The sequence below is a fragment of the Rhipicephalus sanguineus genome, chromosome 1 (genome assembly GCF_013339695.2).
Source record: "Rhipicephalus sanguineus isolate Rsan-2018 chromosome 1, BIME_Rsan_1.4, whole genome shotgun sequence".
NCBI classification, from domain to species: Eukaryota; Metazoa; Arthropoda; class Arachnida; order Ixodida; family Ixodidae; genus Rhipicephalus; species Rhipicephalus sanguineus.
The window spans coordinates 305,216,124-305,242,791 of NC_051176.1; the positions used below are offsets into that span (position 1 = coordinate 305,216,124).

The window sequence follows — 26,668 nt, forward strand, 5'->3', positions numbered from 1 at the left end:
ACTCTACACCAACCAGCTGTAATCATGGTGTTAAAAATTGATTCTTGGTCAAATATCTAACATGATTCGGTATTCTAAAGGCTTCACCACGCACTGATGTGATAGCTGTGCCTATTGGGCCAAACTGCGCCAATACAGTAGACTCTTAGTAAACGGAAATCTCTTAAACGGAACTGCTGCTTAAACGGAACAACTGCTCCTAGTATGATTGCTTTTGTACTTGGATTCTGCACCCCAGCTCCTCTCTCAGTAAACGGAACTCCTCTTAAACGGAACACATTTTCTTGGTCCCTTCAGGTTCCGTTTAACGAGAGTATACTGTAGGTGAAACCTGCTACCATAGGTCGGCAAACTCACTCGTGAGTCGACTCACTCAGACTCACTCAGACTCAGATCGAGCTGTGAGTATGAGTTTGAGTGAGTCCGGGTGAAGAATATTTTGGTGAATTTGAGTCCGAGTGAGTTCGGTTGTGAAAAATTTCAGTGAGTCTGAGTTCGAGTGAGTCCGGTTGAGGAGAATTTCGGTGAGCCTGAGTCCGAGTGAGCACTAAGCGCGAAATATATTTCTTGAGTGAGTCTGAGTGAGTTCCGCATTTTTTTGCTGGTCTATGGCTCTATCTAAACAACTTCAGCGTTAATATCAGCTTTATGTCGGCTCACGTTTATGCTCCCATCGACTCACACATACTTCAAAGCACTGTAGTGTTCATACGCCAGCTCAATATTTATCAGAGGCGTGAGTAACGAAGGGCATGGGGGGGGGGGGACAGGTGACACCCCCCTTCCAGCAAACTCTATTGCAGGTAGTTCTTGATAAAAATATCTCGTGTGAGTCATCTCTTTCAATAAAAATCTCCTTACTGGATTGCACCCACTGATAACTCATATTTGAAGGTACTAGGTCAAAAGACGCCTAGTACAGCACATTTTATGGGAAATATTGGCGTTGACAACGTCGTTGAAAAAGCTAATTATGCACTAATGGACTCATGAGTCGACTCACTCAGACTCACTCAGGCTCAGATAGAGCCGTGAGTCTGAGTTTGAGTGAGTCCGGCTGAGTAATATTTTGGTGAGCTTGAGTCTGAGTGAGTCCGGCTGAGAAAAATTCTAGTGAGTCTGAGTCCGAGTGAGCTCTAAGGGCAAAATATATTTCATGAGTGAGTCTGAGTGAGCTCGACATTTTTTGCCAACCTATGCCTGCTACATCTTGCCTTATTTTGGCAAAAATCTCATAATTTGTGGCAAGTGTGCACCAAGATATTGTTCTTGCAATTTTTTCGGACAATTGGACGGCAGGTGCTTGAAATCCAAATTTGTTAACACTGTAATTTTGGGAAGTCATGGGAGCCGACAGGCAAGTGCTATGTTGTTGAAAACGGCCTCTAAAAGTCGATAACTATATAATCAGAGAATACTATTAGATTAAACTAATGGTGATGAGTAAGTAAATCTCATTTGTCGCCTCTTGATGAATTCAACGTACCATAACGTCCATACTTAACTACCATTCACACCACATCGTTGCGCATTGTGACCATGTTGCCCAGCTACAAAAACATGCTTGTGGCGTCTTGTAAATGGCGACTTATTCACATTTAACTGTGTGCTGGGCCGTGAACTGCACCTATGTCATTCTGTGGATTGAGAGCGTTTGGAAACATTTGCTTTGTACAAAGCTCATGGCATGTGAAGTCATGTAAGCTTGCAGCTTCCTTTATGAAAGCTTAATGTACCGAAGCAAGTGTCGACACCTACCAGGGGAAAGGTGGAAGCCACCAAACTTGCTGCATAGGTGCACAATATAAATACTTGTCTTGAACGAATATTTTTAATATAACAATGCACTTAAAGGGGTCATGAATCACTTTTCTAAGTAATGATCTAATGACCTCGGTATCGGAGTTTACTGCCTCCTGAATCGATTGTCGCAAAAATTTCTTGAATCCGTCAAGAATGAGCGGAGTTACGGGGTTTGGGCACACGCTCTCAGCGCTTTCTCTCTTTTCTCGTGCCGACGAGCGCACTGGAAGCTACACGGGGAGGGATGGCACGGGGGAAAGAAGTTACGTCAGCGCGCGTCATGAAACGCGATCGTTCTCCCGCTGTGATTCGCGTGCGCGAGTGCGGCTACCGTGTACTGAGGAGTGCGGCGCCGGCAAGTGGCGGCACCCCGTGGCAAGAAGCGCATCTGATCCGAACGCCGCTCTCGATTTACGTCGGCTATCGGCCAATGAGGATGCTATGTCTTTTGCGATGTGGTGATGCAGATCGCAACGTCAAGCTGCAGATGCTCCGCCCACCGACGAGAGTGAGAACCGGCCTCTGTTTGAAAAGAGGGCGCCTGAGAAAACAGCAACTTCGCGTTCCGCTTGTAGCCTTTACGCGGCGCGCATGACTGCAATATTTGGCTGAGCAGTTCATAGCCGCGTCAGCTTTCCGCAGGATGTGTTTTTTCAACAAGCCAGAGCGGTGCTTCATGACCCCTTTAAGTTTATATTGCCATGCACGTTTATAAGTTTATTTTGATGTATTCGAGTTTCAGCCACAAAAACTGTTAGCAACGCTTGGCGCAGACTGCGCTGATGTGGTCGGGGGTTGCCCATAGGACCGGAACCAGCCAGGCCTTGGGGAGAAGTAGAGATCAGGAGCCAGAGCTGATAACAAGAATTTACGTGACTATTTGGTAGCGTGTTTTAAGATCGTCTCGACGCTCACGTTATAAAGCCTTGGTCTTCCCCGAACTCCCTGTTGGAGAAAACCATCAAGTCCAGAACAGTCCAATCAAGAAGTTGTCTTCATCTCCGCCCCCTAAGGGGAAAGGTCAAGCACCACATCCTTCCCACCCCGGAAAGAGAAAAGCGGCGTGCCCGGCTCAATGCGCGGCGGACACAAGACACAATAGGGCACCACACACACAGTGAAGGGGTCGCGGCAGCGCAAATTCTTGAAAACTGGCTGTGCCGTCAGGGGCAGTCTTTCTTTGCCTCGATAGCGCTGCCGGCACAGTGGACGGCCAGCTCCCGGCTTGGTCACAAAGCCACAAAGGCACCGCGGAGTGTGGGAAAGGTTCCCGATGAGGAATCTCGGGCGCTCAGCTAATTGTCTGGTGCATCTCAGAGAATGCTGAACAAAGCAGTGCACAAGTGACTGCCTCTTCCGAGCAGCCATGACGGCAAACAGCTCACTTCCAGGCCATCAAACCGTCAAACTCGTCCGGGTGTGCCCATGGCGATTGACGAGGGGAACTGACAGCTTGGAAGGGTTCAGAACACGACAGCCGTGTTGTTGCCGCATCAGGTGCACTTTGGGGAATGTTGATGATGAAGAAAGCAGGGCAGACGCCGCCAAATCATGGCCAAGTGGCGCCAAGCCATGAAATCCGATCATAACAGCAGCACCGGAATGCTTGAGAAGCTTCGTGATTATTTGAAGGAAAGAAGATGGCTTTTTCAAGGGCTCGTTTTTCTTTGTTAGACACAATATTAATGAGAACTAACAGACAATAATGCCAAGGAAAGTATAGAGGATGCTATTTGTAATAATTAGAATATCAATTTATATTCTAATTATTACAAATAACATCCCCTATACTTTTTTTGGCATTATTGTCTATTAGTTCTCATTAATATTGTGATTATTTGAGATCATTCTGTTAAGATTACACGCAGGACACAGTCAAGATTATTCGAGAGTGCCAGTAATAATGCGAGCACCAGTGATAACGCTGGAAGGTTCGATGACTGCTTTATAAAAGACGACGCACTCTGCCGATGATCACATTTAGTCGTCCATGTCACTGTCTATTTACAGTGTGAATTGTCTTTTCATTTTCCGCGCCCAAATAAAAAGTTTAGTCTTGAACACGCCGACTGCTGCCTTCATCAACGTCACGACCACATGACAATATACTCAAGGTTTATTCCAGTCTACTCCATGTCTAGAGTCAAGTCAGCCAGTAATTTTGCATGTTAAGGTTTCAAGCTTGGCAGGGGGGGGGGGCAATTTTAGCTGGCTCATACTGTGAGATTACATTATCAGGTGTAGTAAAGATACTTTTTAACTGTTGTGGAGTTAGAGAAAGGAATACTTGGTGGAATTATTTTTGTTGGATGGCAGTCTTTTACTTGTTGATTGATTGCATTAATTACAGTGAGCAGTATGTGTTTGTGCTTGGAGCGACCATTTTGTTTTACAAAAATTTGTGGTACTGTTTGTCCTAATTGGCTTCCAGAAGAGTTCATGCAGGGTGCTTATGTTTTTTATGCCATACAGTGGTCAGGATTTATTAAAAAATTCCACCTGCTGCAGTAACCTGTCAGATTTTGCTGTGAAAGCATGATGTCACAGTATCCCGGTATCTTGGTGCTGCTTCTCGACCGCGGCAAAAGTTAATTTTCAAGAACTTGTCAAAATTAAATATGAAGCCACCCATTACCGTAAATTTTGTAGAACACAGAGTAGATTTTGGGCACAAAGTACCAATTAAATATTAAATCCTCAATATTATTAACTGCCCATGAGCCAGAATTGTAATGATTCTGTCTGTAAAGCACGGCAACAGGTACTTCACCACACAATGAAGGCCTAGATTGTACTTGAAGCACAAACGTCATCGGAATAGTTCTTTTCAATAGTAAGAAGAATGCATGGAAAATTTACACAGCTTGCATTTTCAATACCATAATTAAAGCTTCAGGAAAAGCCTCATTCAATTACAAATATGATATGCATTGGGGGGAAATGATCAGTGGCTGTTCGTAGGAAGTAAATTTCATCTTTTGTGGTAAGAAAATTATGCATGCACGCATGTGTGCTCGTATTGATTTTGTTAAACATAGTACAACTTGGAGACCCAAATGTAGGACTGGTAACTGCCCCAGAAGGCTGATTTGCTGCTCTGCAGTGAGGTTTTAACTGTTCTAGAAGCCACGCCGAAGTGGCTTTGTTCAATCACATCACTGGCAACGCTGAATGCAAGTAATATGGGATAATGATCAGTAATGTTCACATAAATTACTCCAGCACAGGGAGAAGGTGGGAAATAATCTAGCATTGAGGCATTGCCAATGCAAAATTGAAAAGACAGAAAATGTGACCCTCATTTTCTTTTCTGCTGCTAATATCCTAAATACAGCAAATTTTATTCAATATGGTCAAGGCATTGTCTAATGAGGACGTCTGTGCATTTCACATATATTTGAACAGAGTATCTGAAGTTGGCCTGAAGCATCATCTTTACTGTCCACAATGCACCAATTTTTCAGTTTTGTTTATCTGAACACAGTGCAGATATTTGCTAAACAGCAGTATGTGTATTCTAAGTCAGTGCACCGTTGACCCTCTACTATGGTCCCGCAGTTCCCTGAGCCAAGTAGTTCTAATGGAAGCTGTGGATATGGTGACAGAACAAAACTGGGAGGACTGTGTCCAGGACAGTGCTGTGGAGAGCTGCCTGCTTGTATTTACAGCAGCTGTGCAGAAACCAGGCAATTTGTGCCAGCCAAAGGTCAGTGCTTTGCATGTGCATATGGCATGAGGCCACAGTGGCAAGTCACAACGGAATGTGTGGAGTGTGGTAAGTTGGGCGAGTTGGTAATGATCCGTTATGTAACTGTGCAAAAAAACGGACGGTGACACAAGAGGAGAGGAAAGCACAAACAGGCGCAGACTATCAACTGAAGCTTTATTGCAAGATCAAGGCAATATAAAGGACAGGATAAAAGCAAGAAAGGGCAAAGGGGGGGAGGAAAAGCCAAGAGGGACCCATATCAACAAAAACTCAGGGCACATCAACCATAGCATGCCCGTCATACAGAACCAAGATAACATAACTCTTTTTCATGTACAGCAACAGAGGGAACACTGACGCAAGACTCAGACTGCTTATGAATGTGCGCGGCCTCAACAAGTTCACTGATCAACAAGTTCAGTTGATAGTCTGCGCCTGTTTGTGCTTTCCTCTCCTCTTGTGTCACCGTCCGTTTTTTTACGCAGTTACATAATGGGTGTGGAGTGTGCAAAGTTTTCTCGGTGTCATGAAGGGATTGAATATCATTTTGGGATCCCGCTCGAGTAAAATTTAGAAGAGAAAAGAGAGGCCATTCTTATGCAGAAAGGCCAGAGAGGATGGCCTGAGAAGCCGTGCATAAAATTCACAATTTTTTGGGTTGGGTCTATTTGTAAGGTTTGTCTGTCCTGTGTCCCAAGACTATGGAGGGGCTATGAAATATGTTTTAGTGCAGGGCTCTGACTACCTGGGATTGTTCACGCAAAGTGCATATGCTTTTTTTTTTATTCCATATCCTTCAGAATGCTGTTGCTTTTGCCAGGAATTAAACTTGCTACCTGGTGGGTGGTAGGTGGATTTATGTGGTGTTTGACCCCTGAAAGTGAAACATAGGCTATGAGAGACACCATAGTTCAGGGCCCTGTATCAATTTTTACCACCTGGCGTTCTTTATGTTGTTACTAAATATACAGGGTGTTCAGTATTAAGCTTTATGGTTTTCTTAAAATTCAGCACTGGGGGTTGCCGATAAGTTATGTATTTGGGGGGACACAGAGTCAGGCAATCATTATTGCTCTCAGCTGCCCACTTTTGCTTGCTATTGCCAGCCAGTAGTAAAAGTGTAACCATTATCATCTTTGCCGATGCCTTTGACCGGTTCGCAGATAATACGCCGTACGCATAATCCGTGGCACATTGGGGAGGAGCCTTGCACCAGTGCTCACTGTCTTGCATGCGTAATCATGCAAACCACAATTAAACTTTTCAGTGGGATATCTCAGAGCACAGGCATGCTAGAGGGATTCTTTCAAGTATAACTGTGTAGAAACGCAACTGCCTCCACCTTTTCAATACAAACATGCCCGCTTGCTTCAGTCACTAGAAAGTTCATTATTCAATCTTAGTTCATTGGGCGACTGACAACGATAATTATTATCTCACTTTGTGTCCCCCTGGATACATAATTTATCTGCAAAGGTGGTTTTCACGTACCTCCCTGTGGTAAAATTTAAAAAAGCCATAAAGCTTGATTTTGAACACCCAGAATGTTTGTGAGTATGTTTGCATTCCACCCTGAGAGAACGTGGTCTCCACGGCTAGGATCTGAGGCTCATAAGCAGATTTCTTTGTGGGTCAAAGTATGCTAACCAAAATAGGTTGTGTGCCACATGCTTGAATGAATATTTACTCCTCGCTTCCTCCTGTCATCCCTTATCCCCCATTCCCTTTATTAAAATGCGAAGCATTTCTGAGTGATCTTCAGCCACTTTTAGCATGTCTGTCTGGCTGTCTTTCTCTCTGCCTGCCTGCGTGCTGTGTGCGTGCTTGCGGCGGGTGGTTTGAGCTCTTGCAGCTGTCTCAATAACTTCATATATACCAAAATTGGTATGGCATGACATGAGTGTATGACAAACAGAAATGTCAAGTCTTAACATGAAAATCATGGTTAAATGTAATGTAACAGTGCAATAAATAGCACATTTATAGGTCACATTCCACTTTTTTGTGGAATGTGACCAATTGTGGAATGTGACCAATTTTTGTGGCATATCCCAATTATTACAAATAACATCCTCTGTACTTTCCTTGGCATTATTGTCTGTTAGTTCTCATTAATATTGCGTCTAACAAAAACGAGCCCTTAAAAGTAATCCTCTTTCCTTCATTCATAGCGAGGGTCTCGTTCTGGCAGACTTGATGCCTTCAGGTAGTATTTGAGGGATTATTAGTTAGCTGCCAGCTCGTAAAAAGATCACGTGCTACGTGACACCAAAAGGCAGAAAAAGAGCGTTCCACACTTGCCGCCATGGCTGCGATCGGCGCTGACTAAAACTCCTAGGTTTAAATGCACATATATACCCCATAAAGTGGACGGGGGGATGACTGCCGCCGTAGCTCAGTGGTAGAGCATCGGACGCGTTATTCGAAGGTCGCAGGTTCGGTCCCTGCCGGCGGCAAGTTATCTTTTCGTCCACTTTACTTTCTTCACATTTATATCCCAATTATTGCAAATAACATCCCCTATACTTTCCTTGGCATTATTGTCTGTTAGTGCTCCATAATATTGTGTCTAACAAAGAAAAACGAGCCCTTAAAAGTCATCTTCTTTCCTTGTCTGATCTGGTGTTCCACAGTAGTCCAAGTATCTCCGCGTGGTCCGGCTGTTCTACACGGTTTTTCATGTCAGTGCAGTTAGTTGCCCACTTATGCAACTTCATTCCAGCCTTGGCGAAGATTTCTGTGGCATGGTCATATAGTTCGCAGGCGTCCGATGTGGTAGGAACACTGGTGACCATGTCATCCACATAAAAGCAACTCGCCAACTTCTCTGCTGCTCGGCGATACTTTCCGGATACGCACTGGAAGCGGTACTGCAATGTTGCACTCAGTAAAAAAGGGCTTGCCGTAGTGCTAAAGGGCACGCGAGTCATGCGGTAATTGCGAACGCGATTCATGTCATGTACTCCTGTTGGTGTTCTCTCAAACCAAAGGAATCTCAGGGTGTCCCTGTCACTTGATTCCAACCTGCAAGAAAGCTTTCTGGACTTCAGCTGCGACTCCGAACTGATGCTGGCGAAAGCGCAGCAACATCTTCAACATATCATTGCTGAAGTTCGGATCTTTTTCTAAGTGGTCATTCAGCTAAGTCACTCCTGTGGCATGGGATGACGCATCGAAGACAACTCTGAGTTTCGTCATGGTGGACGATTCTCTTATTACTGCTCGGTGGTGTTATGATCAGACTTCACAGCTTCGTGCCGCTGGATCGTGGAAGTGATTTGGCGGCATCTGCTCTGCTTTCTGCATCGTCAACGTTCCCCGAAACGCACCAGATGCGGCGACAACACTGCAATTGTGTCCTGAACCCTTCAAGGCTGTCAGTTCCCTCGTCAATCGCCTTGGACACACTTGGCTGAGTTTGACAGTTTTATGGCCTGGAGATGAACTATTTGCAGTCGAGGCTGCTCCGAAGAGGCAGTCACTTGTGCACTGCTTTGTTCAGCATTCTGCGAGATGCACCGGACAATTAGCCAAGTGCCTCAGATTCCTCATCGGGCACCTTCCCCACACTACGCGGTGTCTTTGTGGCTTTGTCACCAAGCCGGGAGCTGGCCGTCCACTGCGCTATTGAGGCAAAGAAAGTCTGCACCTGATAACGCGACCAGTTTCCAGGAATGTGTGCCGCCATGGTCCCTTCATTGTGTTTATGGTGCCTTTGTGGCTTTGTGACCCGACCGGCAGCTGGCCGTCACCTGCGCCGGGGACGCTATCGAAGCAAGGAAAGACTGCACCTGACAACGCGGCCAGTTTCCAGGAATGTGTGCCGCCGTGATCCCTTCATTGTGTGTATAGTGCCCTATTGTGTCTTCTGTTCACCTCCCATCATGCCAGGCGTGCTGCTTTGCTCTTTCCTGGGGTGAAAAGGAGGTGGTGCTTTACTTTTCCTTTAGGGGGCGGAGATTAAGACAACTTGTTGATTGGACTGTTCTGGACTCAATGGTTTTCTCCAACAAAGGCTCTGGGGAAGACCAAGGCTTTATAACGTGAGCGTCGGCACGCTACCACACGCTACCACACTCTACCAAATCGTCATGTAAATAAACGTTCTTGTAATCAGCTCCGGGGCTCCTGATCTCTACTTCCCCCTGAGGCCTGGCTGCTCCCCGGACCTATGGGCAGACCCCCAACTACATCAGTGGGGCATGTAATACTCTGTGGTGGTCGCATCCTCGATGACAGGAACTGGTTCCGCATGACCATCCTTAATATACTGTCTGACTGCTGCAACATAGTTCAGCAAAACTTCTTTGCTCTGTGATCTCCGATGAAGTAGGCAGCGAAGTCGTTTGACTGCTACCTCTCGGTTATCATGCAGGTCTGATGGCAGTTCCTTCCAAGGCAGGCAGACCTCGTATCCTTGAACGTGCAACTCGGTGGTTTCGTTGAAAGTTTTCAAAACCTTCTTATCATGAGAGGATGGTTCATCTGTATCTGTGATCCCTAAGCCTTCAAGTTGCCAGAACTTTCGCAGTTCTGAGCATACGCGTTCCTGCAGTAGTTCGTCGTTCATGCAGCAATTTGTCTGAAGTACACAAACGTTTGGTTTGTGTACTTCGGTGAATGGTTTCATCGTTGTGTAAGGGCCCTTGGTATGTCATACCCATTGCAGTTTCAACGGAAAAAAGGCCTTTGTGATCATTGTGCCTAGTGATGTCTCTTCCAAGGATCTTCCCCAATTGGTCTGAGCCAATAAGCTGGATCTTCCCCAATTGGTCTGAGCCAATAAGCTAATGCCTTCTTCTTGTGCAATATGCGGAAAGCAAAGAGCATCAGCCAATCGTCGGCCGCAATTCTGTAACCCTTTGATGAATCCGTGGCCTTGGGGTACTTCAACAATGGCTTCACAGATCTGCTCTATTTCTATTGCTTCTAACATGCTAAACACCATCGCACTGGCTTTGTAAGGTTACTTCAACTAGTCGTCGATGCGCACTTCGACCTCCACGTCTGTTTCCAAATGCGTTGACGGTAATGTCAATTTCTGCTAGCACCTTGAGGTTAATTTTTCTTGAAACGCCTTCTTTAATGAAAGTGCGCTGGCTACCGTTATCCACAATGCCTCTTATATAGCAGGAACCTTTTGCGCCCTTTATCCATCCTCTGAATGTTTGCAAAAGTATGGTATCAAGGTTACTCCGCCTGTTTCCATCTGACACAGCGTACATGGAAGTACTGCTCGTTGTGTGCTGCGGTGGCGCCGTTATGTGAGCAGCTTTAGCGTCCTTTCTGGAACACATCGAAGAAGCGTGTCTTCCTTGGCAATGCGAGCAGCTCACCTTACGTCGACAATCTCTTGCCCGATGTCCCTTGGTTGTACACCTGAAGCAGCAGCCAGTAGACGGCAGAAGGCGCTTTTTCTCTGAGTCAGGAATCGATGCATTGCAATCCAGCGTTGAATGTGACTTCTGGCAGAAAAGGCACGACTCCTCCTTCGTTACGGTGCTATTATTGAAGACTGCAACTGAGGCTGATTCTTACGGCTGCCGGAAGTCTGCTGTTCACAGCTGTATGACACCTGTCATTGGTAGGTGGTCTGCTCCCTTTACTCGACCTCGATGCGAAGGTAATTGAGCAATTGCTGAAGTTCTTCTTTCGAGCTCGGCAGGTTGTTCGCACTTATTGCTTCAAGTTGCCGCCGTTGGTAGTATTCTACCATTATGTCTTGTGGAATTGATTTCATTAGCACCTCACACAGCATGGCAGCGTATTCGACTCCGAGAGGCCGAGGCCTTTGAGTCCCCTTATGTTTACTTGGACTAAGTCGTAGAGGCTTCTGAGGGCACAAGCATTTGCCGACGTAGTGACTGGATGTAGAGTGCGAAGTTTTCGAGGTGTTTCTGCTCAATAATTCGCACATCTCTGAAACGCTCCTTGAAGGTGGAAATGGCATCCTCGTAACTGTTGTCCATTGTCAGTATGCCTGCAAGAGCCGTTGCTGCCGGGCCATCTAGAAGAGACCGGAGGTAGTGAAACCGATCGATGTTGTTAAGGCACGGGTTCTCGTGCACGGAATGGCGAAAGAGGTCCCAAAAGGGAAGCCGTTTTGTAGGGGACCCGTCAAACCTCGTTAGGTCCAGCTTAGGAAGACTTGCTCCGGTGACGATGCAAGGTTCTCTCGGAGCTGCTTGGCTCGACAGAGAAGAGTTGGTTGGCAACTCACCATTGCCCTTGATGGCACAGAAGATCGGAGAGCTCCTGGATGTGATGTCGTAGAAGGCCAACACTCCCCGCAGCTCAATCCTCGTATTTTAGCACAGAGTCGATGTCTGCAAGCACCTAGTCATCAGTCATCTCTGCGTGCAGTGCTTCGTTTGCTATTGCAGAACCATCGCAGAACTCTGAGAGCGCTTCTGGGTGACGAAGGGGAAGCAGTGCATGAAAAGAGTGATCGGTCGGGTGCTGCGACGGCTCCTATGGCTGCGCTACCTGCTGACCGAGTGAATGTGTCCAAGCTGTTTGACATTGCTGGTGTAGATTTTATTGGACCAGTGTACCTGAAGAGTGAGCCGGCACAAAAATCCTACGTCGTACTGTTCACTTGCGCGGTAGTGCATTTAGAGCTTGTCTTGCGCTCAACGGCTGACAGTTTCTTGCAGGCTTTTCGGCGTTTCATTGCACGTCGTGGATTTCCTTCAGTGATCTACTCGGGCAATTCTCTGTGCTTTAAACATGCTTCTCGCGAACTTCGTGCTGTATATGACACTATTCGGGGAAATGAGGTTGGGAATTATCTGTCTGCTCATAGCATTACGTGGAAATTCTCTGCTGACCGTGCTCCTTGGTGGGGTGGATTTTGGGAGCGTATGGTGAGGTCAGTGAAAGACACGTTGAGGAGAGCTCTGGGGATGTCACTTCTAGATTATGGTCAAATGAGCACGGTCCTAATGGAAATTGAAGCCATCATTAACTGTAGACCTCTGACATACTCATATCCTGCCCCAGGGGAACCAGAAGTCTTGACACCTACCCATTTGTTGCATGGCAAATGACTGATGGCACTTCCTGACTTACAAACTGCATCCGTGGTACCTAGCTCCCATACTGAGCTGTTTAATAAAACATGGATACAGCGGCAAAAGATGTGAAAAGACTTCTGGAATCGCTGGTACAAGGAATATTTATTACTCCTTAGAAGCGCCCATAATAGGCCAGTGGTGGACATCACTAGTATTGCTGAAGGCAATATAGTCATAGTGCGTGATGATGCCGTGCCCAAGTTGTGTTGGAAACTCGCACGTGTTCTGAAGAACATTACGGGAAACGACGGCATTGTGCGTGCATTTCGCCTAAAGCTAGCCGACGGCAAAGCATTCACGCGGTCTCTACAACATTTGTGTTTCCTAGAAATGCACCCGTAGGAATTCGTGGGCCGGGAGTGTTAATAGCAGTAAACATAGTGCGCACTAGAAGAAGTGGAAGACGAGAAACGGCACGTGCCACGGGGATATTGGTTTCTTTCACTGGAATAAACGGCAGTGTTGGGACACAATGCTCTGTCTCTTCAGGTGTATTGTCCTTAAAACCCGCTTCGTATTAGAACAAAGTCTTCGAATTTTATACGCTGTGCAGACGCTCCATTTCATAAAACAATTCTCGCGCCACTGTCCTGCGCCTTACTAGGCCTTTTTGCCTGTGCAGTGTCGAAATCTTGCACATGGGCAACATTACGCAGTACCAACTTTGTCGATAGGTCCTCTGCACTACGAAACTGCACCTTGGCCCTCTGGTGAGTCTTGGCCGCGCAGTCCGCACTTTCATTATGGCAATACCGCATGTCGCGGTAGTCTCAGCTACCGCGACAAGTGGTATCGCCAGAACGAAAGCCTCCGAGATCAAGAGGCGCCTTGCGATTTTACCACTAGGGGAAGGGCACATTTACCGTGGCATATTTGTTTACCTTGCCAGTGCCTCGCACCCCTCGCACTACGGTTCCTCACTCCACCACTCTGACATGACGACACATAGAGAAAGCCTTGCTCGATGGTTGATGTAATGACGTAATCGCTGACGTTGTGTTACATTGCCGAAGTGGGTGTAGTCTCGACAATGGGCTATGCCTATTCCTCTTCGCTGCCGAGATAGGAAGGCAAAGCGAGAAACCGAAACCAGCCAAAGTGGGTTGTTCTGTAGACCGTTTTCACGGAGAGGAGGAGCGTAGCCTCGAACCGGTGTATTTTCGCCGCTCTTTCTCTCTCTCCACCGCGTGTCCAACCGTCCGACCGCTGCCGCTGGTGTGTCGGATTCCCGAGTTTTGCACTGCGTGGTGCGTGAGAGGTTAGCGTGTTTCCATTTTTCGACGCGCTGAAGCAATTGTGCTGCCCCAAATCGAAATGTCGGACGAGAACAGGTTGACTAGGAACCACTGCGCTGTGTTTGGCTGCGGCAACAGCCGCGGAAGCGTAAAAGACTGGCAGGCGAGGCATGCGAAGTGCACAATCCTTTTAAATGACTTCACTTCTCTTAGGTGGCCCGCCTTCTTTTCCCGCAAATAGTATATTATATGTGGTGTCTTCACTTATGGCCACATTTTCAAGTCATCACACCAGCTTGTGATGATCTGAAGTTGTTAGAACAACCAAAAACAGCACAGTGGCTTCCCGTTGACCCTTCGCTGGCTGGTACACTTTATCATCTGCACCAAAGAGAAGCAATGTCAAGGCTGACGATTAATACGCAAAATGTTTGGCCAAGAGTTGTTCTCTCATAACATCAACCTCTCTGGTTTCTATGCTACAGCACATGATTTACATTGCCTGCGGCTAGAAAATGTTCCATCTTTGTGCGTGCAATTTCGAGGTTATCGAATTAGCACTTTCCAATCTACATGACAGAAAGGCCTGCATGACATGTGTGCTTTGGCGCAGGTACAAGTCTCTAAAGGCCCGAACACATGTACGCGTTGCAGTGCGTCAAAGCGTGACTTTTTGACGCGGCGCCGCGCTCTCTCCCTATGGGGAGAGAGGGCGCGCGGCTACGCGAAGCTGCGCGCCCTCCCTCTCCATAGGGAGAGGGCGTGGCGCCGCATCAAAAAGTCACGCATTGATGCGCTGCAACACGTACATGTGTTCGGACCTTAACGTTTCGTCGAGAGCACGTTCTTTCTCGACTTGACAATTTTGTGACGATAACTAAGGTAGTGTTATGACAACTGCACCTTTTTTTTTCTTTTTCGTGCGGCAACCTGGGTGTCGTGAATAATCGGCCCACGTTCGTTAAAGCCAGGTCGTTACCTGGACACGTGCGCTCGTCGTAATGCTTCTCAAATACTCGCCAGAAAACAAATTGACAATAATGTTACCAAAAGCGGGCACCCTTTCGGCGTATCGCTAGTGGCGGCGGCTCGCGCCGAAGCGAACTTACGCCATGTCATGCTTCCAGATGTGCAACAGGCTTATTTTCATTTTATCAGCGTGTTGTTTCTACGCCGAATTTTGACCTCACCCGTCGTACATCTGTTTCTTATCCTGTGCAACGATCAGAGGCCACAAGCTTTTAACTACGATGGCAACACGAATGAACACAGGCATCGGTGTTTGTGCTCCTGTCATTCCATGAACATTGTATTGCGACGTGCTAAGCGGAACCAAATGGTCTGTTAGGGATTAGAGTTACGTTTAACTTGCATAATCACGGCACGGAAACCCGAGAGTCATCTTAAACACTAATGCGCGCACCTACGTGCAGCCGGACAATGGCCTATGTGTTTGCTCGTCTCCATTTACATTTCTCCGATTACTTCGAGAGTTGTCCTAAATGTTAACGCTCTCTTATAGCGCATATTCGAAGAATCACACCGAGGTCAGCTATAACAAAACATACAAAGCAATTGCCAATTTACAGATGCGGCTTAAGAACTGCATTCTACTCATCGTCGGCGCTGCTGCGGGAACGTCTCGTGGGCTGCCGCTGCTTGCTGTTTCAGCCATTTTGAAGCTGACAGCTAAGCGATTATTTACCAGCGCCTTTACACTCGCAAAGCGTTGCTGTGTTTTGCCCGTGTACCGCGAAGAACAGCAATACCTTGTGAACTGAGCGTATACGCTGCATACACCGACGCGGAACCCCACACACCGGAAGGGCGGCGAAACATCGCAGACGCTAGACGGCGCTGCGGCGGTGGCGAGCTTTAAAAATGGCAGCCTCCTTGTGAAATTGGTGTATACCCTGTAACTTCCGTATTACAGCAATTATTCTGCAAATTTTTGCAGCAGTATGTTCACATCGTATAAGTGCGCAGTTATCTCTCCATCACAAATTCTGGACTGCGAGGTTGTTTAGTGGCCCTTTAAAGATTGAGTTTCTGGCAAGTTAGACTAAAATGCTCCTGCTGCATTATTCCTGCAATGATTCTTTTCAGCGTGCCTTTTAAAGCCCTTGATTTTTCTTCTTTTCTTGCTCTCGGCAGAGGCCTGAAAGTTTGCCTTTCGTATCCTGTCGTGGTCCTTCCTGCTTAGCAGAGTATGATAATAATTCCCGCAGAAGCTGCACTTTTTACATGGATTCAATGAAAACCAAGGCATTTTTACGTTCACAGTGTGTTTGTGAAACAGACCACAACTAGGAGCCTTCTAAAAAGGCAGGAATTGCAGCACACACAAGCAGAACGCGAGTATAAACGTAGGTATAGTAACGGCGGGAACGTGGACATAAAGAAATAATTGCGCACGAACTCCCGCGACTTTCATGGCCCCCTTTGACACTGTTGTGAACTACTGAAATTATTCACTTAGCTAGATAAACTAGTACTTCAAAGGATTATATATATAAATACATTTAGGCGTCCTTATAGAACAACTCAAACGCCACAAAACATAACACAACTTTGCCATTGCAGATCTCAAGGTGCCACTTGGTGAAAAAACTTTCTTAGAATGGTGGCATATTTTGGTGTTAAAATGAAAAAATTAGCGCAGTGCGCACTAAGTCGTGCAAGGCTGGGTCACAGCAGAGCTGGTGGGCACCTAGCTGGGCCAGGCTTAGCTAGGCTTCTACCCTCTCACCTCTCTTTCCCGCCCCTTGCTATTTATTCTATTCTATACATGGCTGTGTGTGCTCTCCTTTTTTTTTCTATCTTTTTTTGCGTCTATTTCTGTCTCTCTCGCTGCCTATTTCTTTCTGTCTTTCTATCTTTTTCTCTACCTGTTCCCTTTCTTTCTATCTATTTCTCTTTCTTTCTCTCTCTCTGTAGTCATTCTCTCGCCTTCTATATTTGTCTCTCTATCTGTTTTTCACTCTCTCTCTCCGTGTACTCGTTCTCCCCTCCTCCTCACCCTTGAATCTGTCCTCCTCACTCTCACTTTCCCACCCCCTTGCTATGCTATACAAGGCTATGCTATACTCTGCTAGTGTGCCTGTATAGCCGAGTAGTTACGACCTTTGGCCTTTGGATCGTGGGTATGCGGGCTTGAATGTTGCCTCGCCAAGAAATCTTTTTTTTCCCCAAGAATTTCTCTCTTTCACTATCTTCTTTCTCTTTATTTCTCTGTCTCTGTTCTTATTCTCGCGCCCATCAGAGTTATTGCATCCCGCGCTGGAGAAATCGGCGCACGTGTCCTGGGAGCAAAGCAGAAGACGATGACGATGAAGAAGAGGATGAAGAGAGTGTGCCGGTCCATGATGATAATTTTTGTTCACTCTGCACTAATGGTCGGCTTAAACAGCTCTGCTGTTAAAAACTTCATTTTTAGCCTATTTTGCCCTCCATCTCTCTTAATGTCGCATGTGCATCCTTCTGTTGGAATTACGGCATGGCTGTGCGAACGGACTGGGTCCTGGGGCACTTGGGCAGCATTGGCAACGACGCGGCCCACAGTGCAGCGAGCGAGCTGTTATTTCCCGCTAATCTTCCTTGTGCTCAGTCCCTTTCACTCCTTTGCGCCTGGACCCGGAGGAGGAGTGTCAGCGACTGAAACTGTAAGTGAAATGGGAGCTGAAGGCAAAAGTACTGCACAACCCACCGCGGATGACCTTCTGCTGCAGATGTTCACGTCTGGAGCGTTGAGTGTTCCTCGCTTGGATTATCTTTGCCCAAGGGGCTTCCTTGGGGTGAACAGGCGCAGCACTCACAAGGAGACGTGCTGCCTATGTGGAGTGCGTACGCTGGTTCAAGGTAGACGTGAGGTCATCAGAGGCAATTCCTGAACAACGAGGAGGCGGAAGAGATCTAGCCAAATGTGGTGTCACCACCAGTGACATGCAGTACGTGCGACATCAGTGCTCGTTTGACAGTCAAGCATCTATTGCAGGACTGTCCCATTCTTGCAATAGTAAGGGTTAAAAACAAGGTACACAGCGTTACCTCACTGGAGACATGGACCACACTCTCCCCTCAGGCTGATGCCCAGAAACAGGGGCTCCGGAAGTATATCTATGTGTGGGGGTGACGACGTCTGTGGGCTAATGTTGCATCGTCTTTCTCTCTCTCTCTCTCTCTCTCTCTATATATATATATATATACACACACACACATACACGCACTACCTTACCAAGAAAACGATGCCTTGTGGGAAAGTTTATCACGAATGAGGATGCCGTTTCCGACTACCAATACGACGCGACTGCCAGGTGAAATTATTTTCTGCAATTTTCTCGGCTGCTGGGAGAATTGACGCTCCCTATTTAATTTGCTCACAGGGCCCTCGGCCTTTTTTGTGTGTTTTGTGCCTCATCCGGAGTCTATATCGACCAGATGACGTTGATACCATCTCATGTAGCCACCATAACACGCACTTGTGAAACATCAAACGTGAAATCTGTAGAGCTGTATTAACAAAAAAGGAAGTATCGTTGTAGCTTACCGCCTCAGTGAAGTCGATGTTCTTTGTCCGCCTTCCCTCCCAAGGTAGTGGATAAAACATGTGCATATAGGTGTTTTCTTGTGTAAATTTCCCGCTTGTGGGCGTCCGATACGCACAGCCAGTTAGGGATCTTAAAGGGACACTAACGAGAAATACAAAGTTCAGCTGCAATGAACAGGGGCAGTGAAGAATGCGTGCACTTTTGGTTGGGTGTGAAAAGATAACTTATCAGTGGAGATATTTGTAAGCAAAGACCGAAGATTTCTTACTCAATTTCTCTCGCCCCATACTCGGCGCTGAAGCGATGTCATCTCAAATCTCATTGCTCTCAGCGAATTAGAAGGCGGCATGATACGTCACCACGTGTGCAAAGGGCCGTTGCATGAACTTGCATGGCCGCGGCTTTGCCGCGATGGATGTGGTTGCAGACTTTGAACCTCGCAGCGAAGGTCTCGCCATGGAAGCGGGATTGCGTTTCAGTTTGTCTGAAATGATCCCCCGTGCTCTCGCGGCAGCAGTTTCTGTGTACGATGTCTGGCAGCAACCGACGGAAAACGAAGCCTTGTTTTCGTCGACGGCATGCGAGGCGTCCACATGCCGAATACTGTTTATGTACACGTGTTTTTCATGCTGCGTTTTTCTTAATCGCGATTTCCTTTGGGAGACTGGAGCAGAGGCGCCGTGCAGTGAGGAGAGGCGCGGCAGAGGAATAAGAGCAGAGCCATGCAGGGCCACTCAATCTGCCCGTGTAATGCGGCACGCATCCGAAGGGAAGGTGGGAGGGTGCCAGCGAGGAGAAATGTACCATGTGATCAAAACCATCGAAGGCCCATAGTTCTCTGCGGGACAGCACGCTTGTGTGAAATCCGACGCAGAATTGCAGCGAAGCTCGCTCGCATAAATGACGTCGACATCAAACTACACGTACCCGGCTGCTGCTGTTACCATCGCGCTCACCGGCAGAAGTAAAATAAAAACGTATGAGGAAGATATCACGATGAATAACTCTCGACAAATCACGACCGCACTGCATTTGTGATCACTACGAGAAACTTGAATGGGCATTAGTACATATCCTTCAGTTTGTCGCTATTTTCTCGCTTGTTAAAGCTCAGGTCACAGTAAGAATGGCGTGAATGTGATCGTAATAAGATAATTTGCCATTGCAGTTCTACTTCCTGTATCTCTTTAGTGTTATTGTGCACGAGGCCCACCACTGCAGACACGAGCGATGCAGTCGTGACGTGCTAAGTGGGATCACTTGATGCCACCAAGCTTGCTTCACGGAACCTTGCTCTGACGACGGGAAGCCGGCGGCCCGAGCGCGTTTTGTTCTTTGAGTTTCCCACTTCAGTTAGCCTCATTGCACAACCAGTTCATGTGCACTGGCATCTAGATACAACAAGAGCTTGTAAAGCGTGACCAATGTTTTTGGTGGCATGGTGCTCTGGTGTAGTGTGCCACAATTAACGCACCATGCAAGCGAAGGAGCAGGGTGTAATTTCACATTTACGGTTTTACCTCAAGGATAACGAACATCACTACGCATGGCTCATAAAGCTTAGAAAGGGCAATGAACCGAAGTCCCGCGCATGTGTTTGCAGCAAGCACTTCCGAGAAGGCGTCTTCGTCTGTGAACAACGCAAATGTTAGTTTGGTGAGCAACAGCGAGTTCACACGCGACATCTCCCTCTTCATGTGAAGACACCCACACCGGGAAATATTTTCAGAACTTTCTTCGGGGACGTCATGCCTCGTAGTCATCCCCCATCATACGCACGGTGATCGGGGAACATATCGTTGGGAATGTACCGATACACAGTAAAAAATGAGGGGGAACGCACTTCGATAGAAAAATGCAGTCTGTGAACGAGTTTCTGGTCTGAAAAAAATATAAGGCAGGAAAGTAGGGGTGTGCGAATATCAAATTTTTCGAATACGAATCGAATACGAATATCCACCTTCGAATATCGAATCGAATATCGAATATCAAAGGAAAAATGCCTCCACAGTAAGAATATTTTATTTAACCTGTAGCTATCTGAAAAAAAAAAAAAAAACATTAACAGCCTGACTGGTAACACAACATACACTGCTATCTCCAGAACACAATGTCCAGGCTAGCACAATGCACATCACAACACAAGCAAATATCATGGCACAATGAAAGGAATGACTACATGTTATCATGAAGAAATATGAGTTGCTCCACATGATCAGGCAGCAGGCGCTCCCTTGTAACAGAGACACCCCCCCCCCTACCACTGAAAAGGCACGCTCGGTTGGAACAGAAGTGGCTGGTATAGGGAGTTACATGGGGCAAAGCTTTGCCAGAGTGGGGTATCTGAAGGTGCCTACAGTCCGCCACCAGTCACGTGGGTCACTGTCTTTCTTCATAAGTGGTTCCGCATAGTGAACGAGTGGTAGTGCGGCACGTTATGGCCGCATAATATTGAAAATGTACGGTTACATGATCGCCAACAGCGCTGCACGTCGGAGATGCACCAGCAATAAATCATACGTATTGGGGCGCTCGTCGCAGGCAGATATCGTGCCTCCGTGTACTTACGATGTTTATCGCTCCTCTCGGCAACGTTTTTAGCGATACGAACGCAGCAGAAATGTGGAAGACGAGTTATTTTATGCATGATAATCGAATCGCATATTCGAATTTTTTGAATATTCGAAATTATCGAATATTCGAAACTTTCCGAATTCACGATTTTCGAATCGAATACGAATATTTCGAATGTAATATTCAACGAATATTCGAAACTTTCGAATATTCGCACACCCCTACAGGAAAGTCCTTACTTAAATTTTAGTTTCAAATCGTCAATTCGTCCCGGTGTCTGCTCATAAAAGCTCGCCGTGTGCTTGGAGGCTGACATGCCTGATGAGTTCGCAAAGAGCTTCTCGATCGCAAAAACCCTTCAGCAACAAGACCGTTGGCCGTACCTTCCCTTTCCGTTTTTCACTACGGTCATTATGTGTGGAAGAACCGAGGTGTGTCTAGGCCGAAACGAAAGAAAACGAACATTTCACACGATAAGTTCAATGGAGAAGCTAGTAGAGGTCTCGGGGGGTTCAACCCCCCACCGCCTCAGAATTATTGCATTCTGTGTGTGTATATACATATATAAGCGCACCCATACACACACACACGCAAGAACATAGATAAAGCGAGGTCAGACCTTCAGAAATAACTTTCTGGCTAGGCCCCTGGGTAGGTTCACGGTTAAAATCGTGGGAACAGGCTTAAACCGAGTTTTTTTCTATCTTATTGCTTTTCATGGGCTTGGATAGAAAGAAGCATGGAAAGAGGCAGAGAACGAGAGGCATTTTTATGTCGTGGCGCTGAGACGTGCTCCTGCATGGGCTGCAGAATAGAGCACCAGCCATTACCTCCTCGAGAACCACACCAGCACAGAAGATGCGTTGAACCAGATCGAATGCAGGCAGTGCTCTTTATGCAGACAAAGCGCCGACAAATAGAGAGTCAGAAGTCACAGACTTCCATATGATTTTGTTTCGTTTGTTGAATATAAAGGAAGCACCCTTCAACAAGTTAAAGGAGCTTCTAGCCTCCCGGGTTGTACCAGGGGAAAAGAAGGCGAGGGGGGGGGTGTTGGAACAGCCTTGAGTGGTTCTGAGCCTGTGGGGGCGACGGCCCCCACGGCCCCCCCGGTTCCGGAGCCCCTGCCCAGAAACTATCACTGTATTGTTTTTTTATATTTGTTCGTTTATTTTACGATCCCCACTATGGACCCTTACCCCTGCTTAGGCCACTGAGCCATTCTTTTCACCAAAGTTCATTCTCTCTTTCTTTCTCAAGATATAGGCAGTCTGGTCAGAAAAATTTCTGACATAGATGGTAATATAAATGCATGACGCAAATTTTAGCAGACTGGCAAGCATAGGTCGGCAATCTCACTCATGAGTCGACTCACTCAGACTCATTCAGACTTGGATCGAGCCATGAGTCTGAGTCTGAGTGAGTCCGGGTGAGTAATATTTAGGTGAGTTTGAGTCCGAGTGAGCTCGGTTGAGACAAATTTGAGTGAGTCTCAGTCCGAGTGAGTCTGGTTGAGGAAAGTTTTGGTTAGTCTGAGTCCGAGTGAGCCCTAAGTACAAAATATATTTCTTGAGTGAGTCTCAGTGAGCTCCAAATTTTTTTACTGACCTATGGTGATAACTACTTAACTTGATACTCACGTTGATACTCACTTCTACTCACAGATACTTCAACGCACTAGCGTTCGTACGCCAGCTCAATATTTATTGATCAGAGGCGTGCCTTGACCCCCCCCCCCCCCCCCGCAAAATTTTTCAAAGGAAGTTTTTGATAAAAATATCTTGTGTGAGTCATATCTTTCAATAAAATATCCTTACTGGATTGCAGTCACTGATAACTCGTATGTGAAGGTACGAGATCAAATTGCGTATCGTAGAGCACCGATTATGCGAGATGTTGGAGTTTAAGTGCGTTGACATTCTGATCGAAAAAAGCTAATTATACGCTAACGAACTCATGAGTCGACTCACTCAGACTCACTCAGTCTTAGATCGAGCCGTGAGTCTGAGTGAGTCTGAGTCCGAGTGAGTCCGGTTGACAAAAAATTTGAGTGAGTCTGAGTCCGAGTGAGCCCTAAGGGCGAAGTATAATCCATGAGTGAGTCTGAGTAAGCTACACAGTTTTTGCCGACCTATGCTGGCGAGGCTTTTAGGAATGTGAGACATCATTAGCACAGCTGAAATGCCAACACCTCTGTGCTTCAGAAGTTTTTTCCAACCTGTACCACTTTGTCATATCAGTGCCTCCTCTATTTGTTCAATGTCAGTCAGAGGTGTCCTATCAAACCGTCCCTCTCCTGTCGTCGTTTCCTATAGCGTTCGTGCCTGTTTTGTGTTCATGGGGGAGAGTACCCTTTATGTGGCGCCTCAAGACATAAGTCAGAGGAGGTAATAGTTTGTTCAGTTGTGTTTCTATCTATGGGGCGGCGTCTTGCATCCCTCATGATCACTGTCTTGGCTGTCATGCTGGCTCTTTAAGAGACATGGTGTTTTGAGATGGTGCGTCACCATTCGTGGTGCTATACGTGCTACCAATGGAGACGCATCACTGCGACGTTGCTGCATGTGCTGGCTTTAAAATATGCCACTGGAGTGCTGTGACGCGGTGGCGTTATTGCTTCGAGCCACAAAGGAAGAAGTACAAAGGGAGAAATGTGACAGAGGCATGATATAAAAGAGGGACGGCGCCTCTATTGCATCTCCACGGGAAAGTGCTCAGACACATGTGTGAGGTAAGCAGTAGTTCCCTTTAGGTGGCGTCACAACACGATAACTCTCTGAACTAAGGTGGACCAACGGTTCTCAATGAGGAGCGAGTGTTTACACTAGCATTGAAAAAAATAGAGGAGGTGTTGGTCATATTGAGGCTGAACTGTATTTGATTCATATTAGAAATTTCAAATATTCGCACCCTGTATAAATGTCCACATGATGCATAGTCTATATTGCATCTTGATATCATAACTGAGAAGATGATAACATGGTGGTAGCAGCAAATTGGTGTGTTTTAACGCTTACTCCGGCTTACTCGGTCGTCTACTGCACTAATAATATTTGGGGTTTAACGTCCCAAAACCATGATATGATTATGAGGGACGCCGTAGTGGAGAGCTCAAGAAATTTCGACCACCTGGGGTTCTTTAATGTGCACCTAAATCTAGTAAGTACACGGCCCTCAAACATTTTCGCCTCCATCGAAAATGCGGCCGCCACGGCCGGGATTAGATCCCGCGACCTTCATATCAGCAGTCGAGCACCATAACCACTGTGTAGAAGCATCAGAGGCGATCAAGCACAGCTGGAGCAAGCGCCAAAATTGCACAATGTTTTGCTACCACATGATCACCTTCCCAGTCATGAAGTCAAGGTACAGTATAAACGAGAAAACCTGGGCCAGGGGACGCTGCTGTGCCTTTCTGAAAAGCGCCCCTTTTTTGGAAATCTCGCTGTGCGGTCGCGCACGGCACTCTGCTGGAGGTTTGTTTACATTGTGGCTGCATGCATTCTGTCTCCCAGCACGCGCGCGCATGCTTTCTCTCTCTCCCCCTCTCATTTTCTGCTCGCGCTGCGCGCGCGTTCTCCTCTCGCGCTGTATTGAGCAGCTGTGCGTGTGCTCTTTCTCGCGGTGCTTATGTGAGTGTGCTTGTGCGCTAACCTCGCACTGCACTTGCTGTAGCATTATATTTAACTGCAGGTCGTGGTCTCGCGGTGTCGGTGGAGAGTACTTTTGTCAAGAGACTGGCCGAGAAAGCCACCCTTTTGGCGACGTTAATGCCGAGATGGTCAAGAAAAAAAATGAAAGGTTCAAAATAAATTAGTGTGCCATGCTTTTAGAATAGTGAAAGGAAATGGCACCATGATCGCACAGAAAATTATGAGAACTTCTGCGACCTCGGTGTGAAAATAAACGCAAAAAAAAGTTGAATTAGTCACCCTGCTTCAAAATGTGTGGGCATATGAGAGAGGCGTTTATAAATGACACAACCAGCATGGGCTAATTCATGCCAACCCGAGTTTGGCATGAAAATCACCCAAAAATAGGCGTGTCCTCCTGAAAACGGATTTTATGCTGGGCTTCTTGGTGAACAATTTACGGGGTGAACTGCACAAGAAACGCCACGATGATAACAAAAACAGCAAGGGAACAAAGATGATAGGACAAGAGCTTCGTTCCTTTGTTGTCCTTGTTCTCGTTGCACTGTTTTATTCTCTGCCCTAATTAAAAAAAAGACTAGCCCTCATCAAGCTGTTACCCATGCACAAGGGCGAATCAAGAAAGGTGCGTTTGCGTTTGCCAGCTTTACTGTTCCGTTTTCACATGTAAGTTCTCCTCAAGGTTGAGGGGGACTGTTTTCTTGGTCCTGCGATTTCCAAAGTAGAACAGTGCGAAGAAAAAAACACGACTGCTCTTTATTTCTTTCCAATATCATTTCAGAGCAACATAAAAGCCACATTGCTAAAATTTGTGGAAACAAAGGTGCGTACACAGTAAACACACACACACACGCACGCACACATGTACGTGCACACACACGCACGCACGCATGTACATGCACACACACACACACACACACACACACACACACACACTGTTTAGGCTAGCAGAACTTTAGCGAATGGTAAAATTATGTGCTGCTTTGCCTCAGAACCATAGCTTTGTACACACTAGTCAGTGTCAAGAAAGAATGGAATGCTGCAATATCCATTGCACCAATATGGCCTCTTTACGTATTTGAAATGAAAAGGCAAAGTAGCTTGAGCGCCTGCTTTTGCGAGCTGCAAAAATGTTTCATCATATAGTGGATGAATGACATATATAAAACAATCAGAAATAGTCTTTGTTTTGGTGAGTGCTGCGTACAATAAATAATACAGGGACTTTCAGAAATGCTTATCAGAATAAACTAATCGAGTTGGTAATGATAAAAAATACAATCGCCATTTGTGCATGTATGTGATGAATCTATTATACAGAACCCGTTCTGTCACGCGGCTGCCACACGGGCTTGCAGGCCGCAAGTAGGATTATCGGAGAGCACCAGTGCAGATATGCAATTGTGATCACTGTGTTAAATATTTCACGGTATGCGCAGTACTACAACGGGTTTTCACATCAGCTGGTGTTCCAGTGTGCTCTTCCCTGAAGGTACTGAATGGGGGGGACAGCATGGGAGGAGTCAACTAAACATTATTGCTTAGGCATAAGGACCCCTCGGTCTGCTGTACGACAATGATCAAAATAAGGTGCACAAAATGAATGACGATTTGAATCTGGATACAACTTGGCGCTTGTTTTTCCTGTGCATTTCCCTTGAATATGCAGTTGCACAGTTCAATTCAGTGCTTACAATTTTCTCAAGGCTGATTCAGCACTGCGCGGCATAAGAATGGTGTGTACCGACTTGTGGAATGATGTGGCTTTCTTTGCAACTTGGAAACGCAGTCACTGGCAGCACGTGCTCCGCCGAAAACTCGTGCGCGGCAGTGTGCACTTGCTTCCGCGGGTGAGCCGATGACCTTTGATGTTTTCAGAGGCCCACCAGGGGAGCATCCAGCTCTGGCGTTGCACGCGCAAACTTTAGGTTGCTTCGTCTATAGCTTCGAAAATGAAAGTGAAACTGGTTTTAGGAAAGCTGTTATATTAAATTATTAACAGCATTCGAGGTTCTGTGGTGCATTTTCTACAGTTTTGAGGTCGTGGAGCTTCATTTAACACATAAAACAC

The 26,668-nt window shown here is 46.5% G+C and overlaps 1 protein-coding gene across 4 annotated transcripts in view; it reads left to right on the forward strand.

The window, feature by feature from the left end:
* Positions 1 to 26,668, forward strand: part of LOC119379400 (uncharacterized) — a 297,764-nt gene that overhangs the window by 148,515 nt on the left and 122,581 nt on the right. For all 4 annotated transcript variants that reach the window (XM_037648718.2, XM_037648716.2, XM_037648717.2 and 1 more), the window contains one exon: positions 5,362 to 5,509. In XM_037648718.2, the coding sequence (XP_037504646.1) occupies positions 5,362 to 5,509 (148 nt within the window). The remainder of the gene's footprint in view (positions 1 to 5,361; positions 5,510 to 26,668) is intronic.